General features: G+C 46.5%; 1 protein-coding gene across 4 annotated transcripts in view; it reads left to right on the top strand.

Moving 5' to 3' along the window:
• The window catches only part of LOC119978411 (transcription factor ETV6-like), a 134,234-nt gene that overhangs the window by 78,484 nt on the left and 40,478 nt on the right, over nt 1–15,272 (top strand). For all 4 annotated transcript variants that reach the window (XM_038820042.1, XM_038820041.1, XM_038820040.1 and 1 more), the window contains one exon: nt 14,239–14,412. In XM_038820042.1, the coding sequence (XP_038675970.1) occupies nt 14,239–14,412 (174 nt within the window). The remainder of the gene's footprint in view (nt 1–14,238; nt 14,413–15,272) is intronic.

The raw sequence follows: 15,272 nt of genomic DNA, 5'->3' as shown, positions 1-15,272 counted from the left end.
AATGTGTCAGAGTTAAAATCTTTCCTTTTGATGATAAACTAAGGTAAAAGGTTTATTCCAAATGTGTCCACGACATTGGCCCCTCTATATGCATTATTAAAAAAAGCATCAGAGATGGTATTGGGAGACACAGTAAAACGGCACCCCAAACCGAACCTTGCTCCTGAAGAATGCCTCCTTGGCCCTGAACCCCACCCGTCACCTGGCCAGGTTAGCCCCAATGTCCTGATATGTCCAGACCCGGGTCTGCTCCTGGCTCTCTAAATGTCGGAAAGACCAAGGAACTGATCATCGACTTCAGGAAGCATAGCACGGCACCCGCCCCCCATCTGCATCAATGGCTCCGAAGTGGAGATGATCGATAGCTTTAAGTTCCTGGGTGTCACCTCCCGCTGCCTCAGGAAGGCAGACAGCATTATCAGAGACCCCTCCCACCCAGATTTTGCCCTCTTCCAGACCCTTCCATCAGGCAGAAGGTACAGAAGTCTGAAGACCCGCACATCCAGACATAGGAACAGCTTCTTCCCCACAGCTACTAGACTCCTCAACCACTGTCCCTCGTGCTGATCTATTCACTGTAAGAACATTATTCACGACGCTCTATGCTGCTCTTGCTCATGTATTTGATTTAGTTGGCACCTTGTTCTGCACTGTAACCAATCACTGTTGATGTTCCATTTGTCAATTTACTCTGCCGATTATTTTTTTGTCAACTGCATATATTCCCTTGGCCGCAGAAAAATACTTTTTATTGTACTTCGGTACATGTGACAAATCAAATCAAGTCGAATCAAAGCAACAGTTCCAAGTTGCCTTGGTCACCTCAGAATCTTTTCTTTGTTCTGAAATTTGTGCATATGCACAATCACAGCCCAGGGTGGCTCCCCCACCCTCAGATTCTGTCTCAAGGTCCGGTGGGCACGATCCACTTCAGAGACTCTCAAATATCTTCTCCTCTACCAACTTCCTGGTGACATACCTGGTGGCATTTGTTTCCTCCACTGCCTCCGGCAGACCTACGATGCACAAATGCTGCCACCTGGATCATTTTCCTGGTCATCCATCCTTGCCCGCAGCACCTTGCACGTGTCCCCCAGCAGCGATATTTCCGCCTCCAACAACACGATCCAGTCACTGGTGCGAGACCATCATTCACCTCTTTGATCGTCGCACCCTGTGCCTTTAGATGCTTCTCCACTTGGTCCAAAGACCTGCGAAGGGGTGCTAAAACGCCCTCAATCGCTATCGACCAGTCCCCCTGGATTTCCTTTCGCTGTTTCCAAAACGCTGTTGCCCTTCATTACCACGAGGCTCTTCCAACTCCTGAGTTAGGGCTTTCACAGACTTTAGCCGCGTCTGGTACCCTCTCTTCATTCGACCCTGGGAGAGAATCCACCACCCTCCACTCTGCACACAATTTGTCACCCAAAATCATTGATCAGGTGATTGATCAAGAAGGTCCAAAACCGACACCTCCAAACAGGAGCCACCTTGTGTGGAACCAGTCAAACCACAGCCGTCGCTGGAAGTCGCCATGTTCCTACTTACAGGGGCTACTCCTAAAGGGGCTGGTATAGCACAGTGGGCTAAATAGCTGGCTTGCAATACAGAACAATGCCAGCAGCGCAGGTGCAATTCCCGTACCGGCTTCCCTGAACAGGCGCCGGAATGTGGGGACTAAGTAAGTTCATTGAAGCCTACTTGTGACAATAAGCGATTATTATTATTATTGTTATTATAGGGGATGCACGCTCAAATGGCGAGACATCTATGAAATGAAGATCACGACTTATTTGGCAATAGTGGAAAGTTGAGGCAAACCTTTGCCACTCTTGGTTTGCCGGAGATGTTGGTTTTGGGCGAGACCGCATTTATCAATGAGGAGCTCTAGCATTTCAGGTCGTCAATTTTTTTAAATTCAGCCATGTGATGTGGGTGTCACTGGCTGGGCCAGCATTTATTGCCCATTCCTTAGAACAATTAAGAGTCACCCACATTGCTGTGGATCTGGAGTAACATGCAGGCCAGACCAGGTGAAGGCGGCAGATTTATTTTCCTAAAGGACATAAAATAAATAAATAAATAACCTTTACTGTCACAATGGGTTTTTACGACAATCAACAATGAACTCATGGTTACCATTAGACTTTTAATTCCAGAGTTTATTGAATTAAAATTTCACCATTTCCTGTGATGGGATTCCAACCCTGGGCCTCAGGATTACTAGTCCAGTGATAACACCACTGAACCACCGCCTCCCTAAGCATTTGACACTAATAATTTGCATACCTCACTGTACCACCACTCCTTGAATGGATTGGTGGAGAGGGCTTTGCAAACTTAACGCAGCCATGTATAAGTAACCACCGGCATCTCTGTAAATAAACCAAGGGCAGCACGGTAGCATTGTGGATAGCACAATCGCTTCACAGATCCAGGGTCCCAGGTTCGATTCCGGCTTGGGTCACTGCCTGTGCGGAGTCTGCACATCCTCCCCGTGTGTGCGTGGGTTTCCTCCGGGTACTCCGGTTTCCTCCCACAGTCCAAAGATGTGCAGGTTAGGTGGATTGGCCATGCTAAATTGCCCTTAGTGTCCAAAATTGCCCTTAGTGTTGGGTGGGGTTACTGGGTTATAGGGATAGGGTGGAGGTGTTGACCTTGGGCAGGATGCTCTTTCCAAGAGCCGGTGCAGACTCGATGGGCCAAATGGCCTCCTTCTGCACTGTAAATTCTATGCAATATGAAAAGAGTGCTAATGGTAGTCCCCAGAGAGAGATGACGCATCTTTCATTCCCTCACCCAACAGCATAAATATCTCCCATTTTCTATGCCTTTTAGCATTGACAAAGTGTCATCTGGACTCGAAACGTTAGCTCTTTTCTCTCCTTACAGATCCTGTCAGAGCTGCTGAGATTTTCCATCATTTTCCCTTTTAGTTTCAGCCTCCAGCCACCCCCTTAAATGGGCCTCACTACCACAGTGGAGGCAAAGCAGAGTGTGCAAAAAACAAATGGCTTGACAAAAACTGAGAGAACATTTGAGGTGGTGTTTTGGTGCAAACTGAATCCCTGGAACAGTCATGGCCAGAATAGGTCCAGTGTCGTATGAAATAGAAGCCCATGGTAAGAGGGTGAAGAAATAGCTGGACAATTTGATAAGAATTGAACACTGAACCAGTGGGGCAGTCCACCCCTAGTATTACTGTCAGTGATATTGCTACAGATGCAAGTAATGCTGCAGCAAGCTACCCCAAGGAAGAGCCCAGTTATGTTCCAGTGGGAACTGGAGAGGACATCTGCACGGATGCACCTTTTCTAGTCGATAATCAACCCATTGAGGTTCAAAACAAAGTTACCTTGACTGTGGGAGCAGCCACTAGTGAATTAAGATGCTCCCCATGGAATAGGAAGTCCCTGGACCATCTTAATTATAAGGGACTGTGTTGAGATTCGCTTGTTGTTTAATATTGTAAATAGTTCCATTTCCTTTGTAATGTGTTGATCAGGGACTTAAAGGGGGAGATGTGGGAGCATACCCCTTTAAGGGACAGGTTCTCAGAAGGTCATGTGACTCATTGGGCCAGAGCGCCCGAATCCTGGGGCTGAGTGTGGACTTTCCTAGCCAGTCCAGAGACTGGAGTCCAAGTTATCAGTACCATTACCACCATTCTCTGTACATAGTTACTCTGCTTGTTGGCCGTCACTCCTTCCAACTTATTACACCCTCCAAGTCACTTACCATCCTGATTTAGAAATACATCGGCCAATCCTTCACTGTTGCTGGGTCAAAACCTTGGAACTCCCTCCCAAACACCTCGGACTGCAGCGGTTCAAGAAGGTGGCACACCACCACCTTCTCGAGGGTAATTAGGGATGGACAATAAATGCTGACATAGCCAATGATGCTGACATCCCAATGAAATAATTTTTTTAAACCCATATTGGAGCAGCCATTATAAGTAACAACCCCATTTTTATCTCACTGTGGCAAACATACTGTATTTTTTAAAATATAAATGCCCAATTTATTTTTTCCAATTAAGGGGTAATTTAATGTGGCCAACCCACCTATCCTGCACATCTTTTGGTTGTGGGGACGAAACCCGTACATACATGGGAAAATGTGCAAACTCCACACAGACAGTGACCCAGAGCCGGGATTGAACCTGGGACCTCGGCGCCGTGAGGCAGCAGGGCTAACCATTGCACCACCGCGCTGCCCAACTTACTGCACTGTTGCTGGAGTTACCGGAAACTACTCTCAGCCTGATAAGGGACTGTTCTCAAACAAAGACATAAACAAAGGTGAGACTTTCCTCTCAAAGTCTGCTGCAGAGAATCATGAGGTAACATTCCGCCTCACGTAAGCAATCCAGATTGGTTTTCACCTTAAAAATCCCTTCGAAGTTTGTGTCAATATGAAGCTACAATGTAGAAATTCTTGCAACTTGGAGCTGAATAGATTTTGTACCATCTCAGCAGTGATAGATACAGTGTGAGAAAGACCCAGAGGATCAAACCTCTTCTCCGCTGATTCCCTGGGGTTCCAGTAACTGTCCAGAGAAATTGGAAATCAGTTCAGTCAAAAATTGGCTGCAGTTTTTGCTGTTTTTGAACACGCAAGGGTGGAACAAACTTCAGACACAGCTATTTGCTTGTCTGGAATTCGCAAATGTTTCTCATTAAGATCTCAGTACTCATTAGCCTTGCATTCCAATGTATCCAACCTGCATTGTAAATAATAGAGTTGCTCAAAGTGGCACAGTGCCATAGCCTCAGTGTAGTAAGCTGGGGAGTGAATCGTAAAATATACAGAGAGAAATGAATAGAATACTGTTGGGAAAACTAGTCAGAGCTGTTTGACACTGGGGAGTTTTAGAAAGTTTCCAAATGGTTTGTGTGTCAGTCAGTTGAGTGGACTCTAACCCGGGTTACTGCACAGAGATGTCAGTGGGACACACCCCAACCTGGTAGCCAATGATGTCCGTATCATTGCCTGGCAGGGTGCCTTTTGTTGTCAATTAGATCTGAAAAAAATATACAACCCTACTTATCATCTGCTTTGTATTAATATTGCAAAGGTCCTAAAGTCCAGGTATTATTGTTCTGTCCCAGGAAACACAGAGCATCTCAGAAATTCAAAAGAAAATTGAACCATTAACCTTATCCAGCAGCAGTGTTTTAAAACAATTCCTCTGTTGAGTCCTCACGATCAGTTTCCCTACTTGAAGGGGATCATTATTTGACCTGTTGGCCAGTGCGTTATGCTGACTGTACAGTAGCTATCACTTCTCACATTGCTTCATTATATGAGTCAACTCATTTCCCTGTTGGTGATTTCTCCCAGCACACCCCCCCCCCCCCCCCCCCCCACCCCCAAAGTCTATCTCCACGGCTGATCCAACCAGTTCAGCTCTTCCCCATCACCGTCAGTGAAAGTTGCAGTTTCACCAGGAAGGAGATTGTTGCCAGGGTGACTCAGTGAGCAAATAAAGAAACATAAAGAGAACACAATAAGCTCCATCCTGTTCTTTCACAGAACCTGTTCTACCCAGACACAGAACCATAAAATAATAGAGCACGGAGAGGAAACATTCAGCCCATCGTGCCTGAGTTGGTAGAGCTTGGCCAATTGGTTGACCACACCTCTCCCCGCGCACACACACAAAGCCCTGCATTTTCCACCTTGAGTATCTGTCCAATTCTCTTTTGAAAGTTGTCACTGAAAAATCTTCATGTCACCTCTGCAGTTTAAAAAAGGGATTTGTAGACCAGACATTTGTTGACATGATTGCCCCCAGTGAATGCAAGTGGTCTCCCAGCAGGGGGGGGGGGGGGGGGGGGGGGGGGTTTCATCAGAGAGGTGGCCTGGGAAGGCAGCCCCAGCTATTTGCTCAGAGGGCTTACCCCTCCGGCACTTAAATTTGAATTTAAAAGGCATTTATTTGGCCGACTGCGATTGTTGCAGGGTCTCAGCATATTTCTGCATATCTCAACAGTAGTCACTGCTCCTGGTGATACTGCCGAGCTGCCAGTCCTCCCGAGCTCGATAGCAGCCTATTAGAGAATTGCCATTGGTACAACCGAGCGGGTGCGCCCATTGATTGGCCGGTTGTGTTGCTGACATACATTTCAGCGGCTGTCAGGATCCCAAAGTGGTTGAGGAAATTCTGCCCAAATGGCTTTGCAGGGATTCCATGTCAGCTCATCAGAATGATACCTGACTCAAAGGGTTAAATTATGAGCAGCGATTACACAAATTGTGGTTATGTTTCCTGCTACTTAGAAACTTAAGTATTGATTTTATCCCAGTCTTAAGGAGAGCATACTGAGTCGAGAGAGTGGAGAGAAACAATTAGTTGGGGAATATAGAACCAGGAGGCAGTTGAAAAATTAAAGGCAGACCTTCCCGGAGTGAAATAATGAAACACTTATCCTCACAAAGGGTAGTAGAAGTTTTTCAGAAATCAATTGTTAATTTTAAATCTAAGGTTGATAAACTTTTTTTAACCCACATGTAATATGGTGCAATGGTGATTATATGGAGTTACAGTGTCGATGAGCCATGATTTCATTGAACAGCAGAATAGGCACGAGGGACTGAATGGCCTGGTAATGTTCCAGGTTCCGATATTGTTTCTCATTCTTCCATCCAAAATGAATCACTTACCCTTCTGTGTTAAATTTCTTTTTATTAAATATTTTTACTGGAGGCATTTTCAAATTATTTACAAAACAGAGAACACAAGTCACTATTATCCACAAACCATAGTCTTACTATAAACATGTCCCATGTCCCAATCCAACCTACAGTTCAATTATAACAAAAACGCAAGACATTAAAACCACAACACATTAAAACAACCCCCCCCCCCCCAACTGATGTTTACCATTCCTTAAGGAGGCGATCAACAGCCGCCACCTCGAAAATAACCCGTCCTCTGACCCCCCCCCCCTTTTTCCAAATGGAGGACTTCCGCCAACTCACTCACCCACTCCACTCGACACTTCAGGTGGCTCCGGATCCCGCCACCCTAACAAGATCCGCCTCTGGGTTATCAGGGAGGCAAAGGTCAAAATGTCGACTTCTCTTCCCACCAGATCTCCTGGATCCTCCAACACCCCAACTATCATCACCCGCAGGCTGGACGCCAACCTCGCCCCCAGAATCTCTGAGGTAGCAAAAAAACTTCCAGAACTCTTTCAACTCCAAGCAGGCCCAGAATACATGGATGTGATTAGCCGGTCCCCTCGAGCACCCCTGCATTTATCCTATACCCCCCCGAAAAAAATGACACATCCGTGACACTGTCATCTGCGCTTTGTGCACCATTTCAAACTGATTGAAGCTTAGTCTCTGACTTGCAAGTACTGAAATCCATTGCCATTCGGCAACTGGAACTCCTCCTCCAACTCTCCCAATTCCGCAAACCTACCCCCACGAACAGATCCCTAAAACACTCTATTTCCACCTGCTCCCACTCCCTGAATGTGAAATCCAGCCCTTGTTGTGATAAACCTATGATTGCCACAAATTGATGCCGACAGTGACTGACCCTCCATCTTAAAATGTTGCCTGCGCTGATTCCACACTCTGAGCGATAAAACCATCACCGGGCTCGTGGAGTACTTATCTGACAGGAACGGAAGAGGTGTCAGTAACAGTGCCCTCAAGCTCATCCCTCTGCACGAGGCCTGCTCCATTTGCCCCCATACCAACCTTTCCTCCACGGCCCACCTCCTGACCTTTTCAACATTTGTCGCCCAGTAATAACTCAACAATCTTGGCAGCACCAACCCCCTCTCCGCCTGTCCCTCTCCAAAAACACCCTCCTAACCCAGGGTACCTTACTACCCATCCTCTTCATTCTTCCAACGAAAGACTTGGACACAAAAATTGGGAGATTTGGAAAATAAACAGGAGGTTTGGGGAAGCTGTCTTTCCCGACTATGTCGCCCAGCATTTGAGCGACGTAGTCCGTTACGTCTTTGCCCTCAATACCTTCAGGAACACTCACGATCCAGATATTTTGTCATCGGGATCTATTCTCCTAGTTCTCGACTTTCCCCCTTAAATTCTCCTGGACCGACACCAAACTTTTTACTTCTGCCTCCAGAGCGATAATTCTGTTGCTCTGTTCCATCGAGGCCTTTTCCATGTCGAGGATCATCCTCCCCGAGTTGTCACTTGCTTCCCCAGCCCATCGATTGCCTTGTGCATGGTGGCCATCGCCTCTGCTACCGTCACCTGAATTTCTACCCTAATCGCCTCCTTCATGGCAGGCAGCTTCTTCATTAGGAAGCTCTTAAGCTCTTCCATCCATCTCCAGGTGGGTGGAGGGGGGGGGGGGGGGGGGGGGGGGGGAACCGATGCTCGGGTCGCTGGTCATCCTCTTTCCTGATAGCTTCTGCCATCTCTTCGGCCCCTCGAGCTGTTTGCTGGCATCTTTTCTTGGTTGACCTTCTTTTGCTGTTGAGGGATTTTTTTCCTTTGAAATTCGGGCAAAATTCCTTTTTCTGTCGTGGCTTGGAGGGGAGCCACCTGATGTGCATCTGCTAAGCACATCACCGTCATCGGTACTTGGAAGTCAGTTTTTCCTATACGCACACACCTCGTTGATCCCTCTCTTTCCTCCTTTTTCTTTTTCTTTAGTTGACTTTTCTTCTCAGTCTCTCAGCGGGGAGGTTGGTGAACTTGGTCTTCCTGGCCCAGTTGGCCTGCCTGGATCTGAGCTCCGCACCGCCTGGCCTGGGCCCCGCTTGAACTTGCCTTGAACCTGTTGGCACCTCTGCTCCCTCACCACAATCCTCGGGCCCCAGACTCCACAGCCACTTTTCCTACTGTGGACCTCCGATTATTTTTTATGTAAAAAAAAGAGGAAAAAAATGTTTCCCTTGGATCGGGCAGATAAGCCCGAAGTGTCAGCTCCTGCGCGGGAGCCCCTTGAGATACAGCCACTACTCCAAGCCACCGCCTCTGCATGCAAAGTCGGCCCACTGTGCCTCATGTACTCTCTCTCTCTCTCTCTCCTACGACTCTCCGGTCGCTCACCCAATGGTCATTTCTTTTCTTCTCACTGTACTCCGGTAAATGCCTTCCAATGTTGAGTTGTTAACTTTTCGATTGTCTGTTGCACTCAGAAAAAGGTATTTTTAATGGAGCGCCTCCACTGTGTGCTACCCCCTCTGAGCTCAGGCACCGCCCTCCCTTTGCTGCATTCGTGATTATCATTTCCCCTACACATTTTGAAATGAGGCCCAGCATAGCAAAGTTCATATCATTAATACATATCGAAGAGAAGGTGTCCTAATACAGGTCCCTGGGAAGTACCACTGTATACCGCCAACTCAGTCTAAGAAGCAGCCATTTCCAACAACTCTCTGCTCTTAGTTCCTGAGCAGTTTTATTATCCATGTTGCCACTACTCTTATGGCTTTATGCCTACAGTGCAGGTAACTCATATAAATCAGCATTTTCAGTCCTCTCAGGAACACTGACATTTTTCAATTGGGATATTGGAGAAAGGTTTTAGGGGGCTGGCATTTGACAGTACTGGGATGGGACCCTAGAGTTTAGCAGCAATTTGAGGGGTGCCCAGAGGCTGGGAACACTGGGAGGGGTCCTGTGTTCTGAGAACATTGGGGTAGGTGCAGGGATCAGTGGGGGAAGGGTCCTGGAATTGGAGAGCATTGGAGCCGGTTCAGGGATTACTGAGAAAACTGTGCTGGGATCTGGAAGCTTTGGGGTGGGAGGCCCCAGAATGTGGGAGTGGGAGAAAACCCTCGGAAATTAGTTTATGTAGTCCATCAGCACTGAGGAGGATAGTGTAATGGTCCTTTCTGTTTCTGCCCTGTTTATTCCCTTATTTCCCCTTTCTTTTATTTTTGCCATTACATTTTGATCCATCGATGATTAATGGATATCTCACTTTAAGGCAAGCAGCCTGTACCTTAATCCAAACAGAGGAACCCAATGGCTACACTGATTTGAACTGGAGACAGTAGACTGACTGGCACCAGTGACAGAGAGATGGGCTGAGACTTGGTTTGATTGATTGGCTGGTGGCCAATGAATTGGCCCAAAAGGCTGTGCTCTACCCGGTAACCAGGGGTGATTGCATCCTATTCCACTGGAATGTTTTCTGAGTCCCGAAGTTTCGGTTTGACTCCTGGCAGCTCCAAGGAAGGTCAGCTATCCTCTCCTCTCTGTTTTTCTCCAGAAAGGCTGTATTTGTGAACTAAATTAATCTATGTACAGGAGAACCATTACAGGTTGTGCCTGAAAAGCCCAGAACCGACCACCTCTCTCTCTCTCCAGAAAGGCAGAAGCCTGAAGGCGAACCTCAAGCTGAAAGCAAAGTTTGATTAACAATCAGGCGTCTCTCCAGCAAGCCTGCTCCCTGGGAGTACTACATTTTCTAAACTGCAGAGACCCTGAATAAATGTATCTACAAAGATCATTACATGCTGCAAACCAAAAACTCGAATCTGCAAGCTTGCTGTGAAGATAAGTGCGCTAAAACCATCATCTGGAACAAAGACTTTTTCTTCCCTCCATTTATTTTTACTGATTTTTACCCCTTTCCACTCCTCTGTGTTTGTCTGTCATGTGTGTGTGTGCGTGTTTGTGTGTAGCGGGTGGGTGGCATGGTAAAGGGCTATTAGGTATTAGCTTGTCGTTAACCAGTTGTTTTTACTGCATATTTCAAGATAGTTCTTGCACTGTTGGAAATAAATGTAATGGTGTTTACAATTATAAAACTGTTGACTGTAATTATTGGGCAGCCAAGGGCCAAAGAGTTTGGGTATTTCTATAGGAATTATTGGTCAATTCATTTGTGTTATGGCTCCGGGCTAGTGGGGCTGGCTGCAATTGACGGTGCACCAGCCCAGGGTGAGGTAGTAATAATTAGCATGATCAAGGTGCTGATGTGACCAAGCAGTTTTTAGTGGGTGTTCAGCCTGTTGTGGGAGAAAGTCATCCAAACTGCCTTTTAACCCTTCTTGTCCATCAGGTGATCAACAAGTCAATGGAAATTTATATAATAATAATAATAATATTTATTATTGTCACAAGTAGGCTTACATTAACACTGCAATGAAGTTGCTGTGAGAATCCCCTAGTCGCCACATTCTGGCGCCTGTTTGGGTACACGGAGGGAGAATTCAGAATGTCCTAATTACCTAACAGCACATCTTTTGGGACTTGTGGGAGGAAAACAAGCACCTGGAGGAAACCCAGGCAGACACGGGGAGAACGTGCAGACTCCGCACAGTCAGTGACCCAAGCCAGGAATCGAACCTGGGACCCTGGTGCTGTGAAGCAACAGTGCTAACCACTGTGCTACCGTGCCACCCTACTCTTTGTTACTCGTACAATCACAGAACACAAAAGGAGGCCAATCAGCCTAATATACCTTCCCAAGAGTGAACCAGTTAGTTCCTGTTCTTTCTCCATAATCCTACAGTTTCTTTTCCTTTTAAGTGTTAACTAATTCAGTCGGCTTCCACCATCCTTTCAGATCATAACAACTCACCTGGACGAATATGATCGCACATAAAGGCCTGGATTTTCACTCCCATGAAGGGTGTGGAGATTGGGGAAACCTTCGGGCTTGTCACACCTGCCTCAGGAAAGTGCCCCAAATGATGCGATCACTGTTCCGGATTGCGGATCCACAGATCGGGGACACCCACAGGGCTGCCGAATGCAGAGGCAGATTGGTTAATAGGCCCGCCTAAGTTCCTTAGGAACACAGAGCAATTGTTTTGCCAAATATTAGGCCCTCTAACCCATATGCCCACTGCCCAGGCTGATGCATGCCAACTCATGGCAACACATGATGCCCCACCCACTCCCAATGCCCTTGTAGCCCATGCCACATTTTATGCCAACTGATGACCATCACACACCCCCATGGGTCCTTGTGTGGGGTCCCCCTATTTCAGGGGTCCTTGGGAGGGTCCCCTATTACAGGGATCCTCCATTACAGGAGTCCCTGTGGGGGTTAAGGGGGGAAGAACGGTGGGGGGGGGGGGGGTGGGTCTGCGAGTGGAGGCATGGCCAGGACATGCATTGTTGGGTGGGGGTGGAGGGACGGCCCTTGTGAATGGACTCTACCAGAATTGCCCTGGAATGTGGACCTCGCGATTGCCCCCATTGCCCGCTGCAAGATCCACCATGCCAGGGCAACAGTGGTAGAGTCCATAAGTGATCAGTGCCCATGTGATTCCCGGTCATGGGGACCGGACAATCATGAGAAGTCAGAGCATTGGGCGCCAGGCCCGTGAAACAAATGCAAATAGGTCATTAAAGTGCATTTGCATTTAATTACATCCACCCACCAGCGCGCATCATGGACCTTGTTCTTGCTGCCAGCGAGGAGTCGGAGCATGGTGTTCGGTCGTCAGTCCCAATTTTTTTTCCCCCTAACACCCGAATCTTCGTCCCATCGGGGAACACATTCCAGGTGTCCTGGGGATGTAGAATCCCACCCAGGATCTATCAGAAATGGAGGTGAGACGTCCAGATCCAGTCCCACCCCAATTTTTAAAGGTCCCTGGAGTCGTCATGATTCTGTGAAAATCCAGGTCAACATGCAAACTCAACACTGGTTTGTTTTAGGCAGCTACATAATGCAGATCAACATATAAACCAGTAATAATTCAAGCATTCATACCATGGACAGTCACAGAAGAATTAAGGATGATTAAAAATCAGGGGCTGGTTTAGCTCACAAGGCTAAATCGCTGGCTTTTAAAACAGACCAAGCAGGCCAGTAGCACGGTTCGATTACCGTACCAGCCTCCCTGGACAGGCGCCGGAATGTGGCGACTAGGGGCTTTTCACAGAAACTTCATTGAAGCCTACTCGTGACAATAAGCAATTTTCATTTTTTTTTCATTTTCAAATAGAACATGGATCACAATGTTCTCTCTACGCAATCCGGACTGTTTATTTGTTGCTGCTTCAATTGTAACTACATTCCATTAAGAAACTGTACTCATTGTTATCTGGTGTCATCTCCTAACAATAATAAGCCCATCAGTATCCTTTAACAACGGGTTCCTAACTTCCCATATACTATGCTGAGAGATCTTTCAGTTGCACAGGAGATCAGAGTTAAAGGACTGAAAAGCACAGGCAGGGACATTGCAATGGCTAGGGTTACTATGATAGGACGAAGAAGTGCCTCAGAAAAATTTGAAAGCAAGGACCGGCACCTCTGACTCCACACAATGGTGTGGTGGGTGGGATTTAATAATGCAGCACTGAGTTTTGAATGAGTCGGATTTTGAGTGGGGAGAAACTCAGGAGGCCATGGAGACAAGTCATGAGTTAATATGTGTGGATGGGGGTTTCTCAGAATGCAGCTAAGCTGAATATTTCGGAAATAGAAATAAATGAAGATAGGACATGCGATTAGAACACAACTCAGATTTAAATATATAAAATCGGGCATAGGTGGATGTAGACTAAAAGACGGTTCATCCTAATTAAGCACAATCCACTGTCATTCATCAATCCCAGATACTCATTCTCATCATGGACAAGTATTTCCTTTGCAATTGGTGTTTTAAAAAAAAATAAGATGATTATAATTGTAAAGAACCTGAGCAGCTCTGGCAAGACTTAGGCCAGGATTGTACAGTCCTGCCATAGCATATCACCACACCCGCTCTCCCAGCGTATGCAGTGCCCTAATTAAATTGCTGTTTACTTCCGCATGACGTAATATCCCGCCAGCGGGCGAGGGCCCCAAAATCCCGACCTTCATTTATTGTCCATCCACGGGTTAACCTGAGAAGGAATAGTCTTTTCCCCTTGAACTACTGTTGCCTTGATGCTCCCACAGTGGTATTAGGTAGGAACTATTTATACTGTGTTTCAATGGCTTTCTCTAGCAACATAACAGTTTCTAACCTTGACTTTAAACTGAATATTTAAACCTTTTTAGACCTTGGCTTGGATCAGCAATCACTGTTGCATATATTGAGCATTGGGCCAGCGCAGGCTCGATGGGCTGATTGGCCTCCTGTGTTGCAGGGATTATAAGATTTGCTGTGATAACAGTTTGGTTTTACTGTTAATTCATTAAGTTAAGATTAACATTTCAACATAAGATGATGATTGATCGTTGTCTTGGAACCGAGCTCCATTTGTTTCCTAGTATTTATTGTATTTATAAAGCTGTTGCATTCACTGACGAGAGGAACTTCTTGGGTTTGGATTTTGCAGGTATCCAAGAACCAACACCAATATTCCCTTCATCCAGATATGTGAGCAGCAGCCCTGTCCTATTCCATAGAAACACCTCCCCGGTCCAACCTGCAGTGCAATCAGGTGGAGTCACAATGGATGCAAGAGAAAAGACCAACATGGGACCATTTTTGAGGTTCCAGTTACACACAGGTAGGCCCTGAGGGCATGGTCGGACAGGCCAACCAATGTCCACTGAAACCCTCACTGGGATACATGCTAATACTGAAAATTACCGTAATCATCATAATTCTAATGCTGACAACTCGTACAAAATACTGCAGATGCTAGAAATCTGAAATAATAACAGAAACTGTTGGAAATACTCAGCAGGTCTGGCAGCAACTGTGAAGGGAGAAACAGAGTTAATGTTTCTGGTTGATGACCTTCTGTTAGGTTAAAAGTCACTCACCTGAAACGTTAAATCTGCTTCTTTCTCCACTGAGGCTAACAACTCAGTAGCTACATTCAGTTGGGCTGAGGAAGATTCTCGGAGGAAGGGAATTTAAATTCAGTCAGGTCCAATTTGTAGCCGGTCTGTTACAGCCAATGGGCTGAAAAGCTCTTTCATTCAACCAATATTCTTCATTCAAAAAAAAGTCCCTCTGAAGGGGGCAATCTCCCCCAGGCCTGTGTTATCAATATATTTCACTTCTTTACATTCAGACTCTTTACATTGTTTAAGATACAGCTGAAAATGAAAACAAAGTAGACCGTGAGGCCTCTTGTTACATCTCCATCCATACCAGCAGCAGAGAACCATGAAACCCACCAACCCCAGGGAGATGGGTGGTGGAAAACACTGGGGTGACTAAGACAGTGTGCTGAGACCACTTTCGGAGGGAGAGGTACCAGTGATGGTCACTTCGCTGCCTCCTCACCTCAGCTCTGACAACTGTTCCATGTTAGAGTTTGGTCTGGCCTGACACCCAATTTGAAACTTCCCGGCAGATCTTCATGGCTGTTCCTCCCCCATTAAATTCCCCCTAATTATTTCAGTACATCCTCCAATC

The sequence above is a fragment of the Scyliorhinus canicula genome, chromosome 15 (genome assembly GCF_902713615.1).
Source record: "Scyliorhinus canicula chromosome 15, sScyCan1.1, whole genome shotgun sequence".
Classification (NCBI taxonomy): Eukaryota; Metazoa; Chordata; class Chondrichthyes; order Carcharhiniformes; family Scyliorhinidae; genus Scyliorhinus; species Scyliorhinus canicula.
This window is presented reverse-complemented; position numbering and strand designations above follow the sequence as displayed.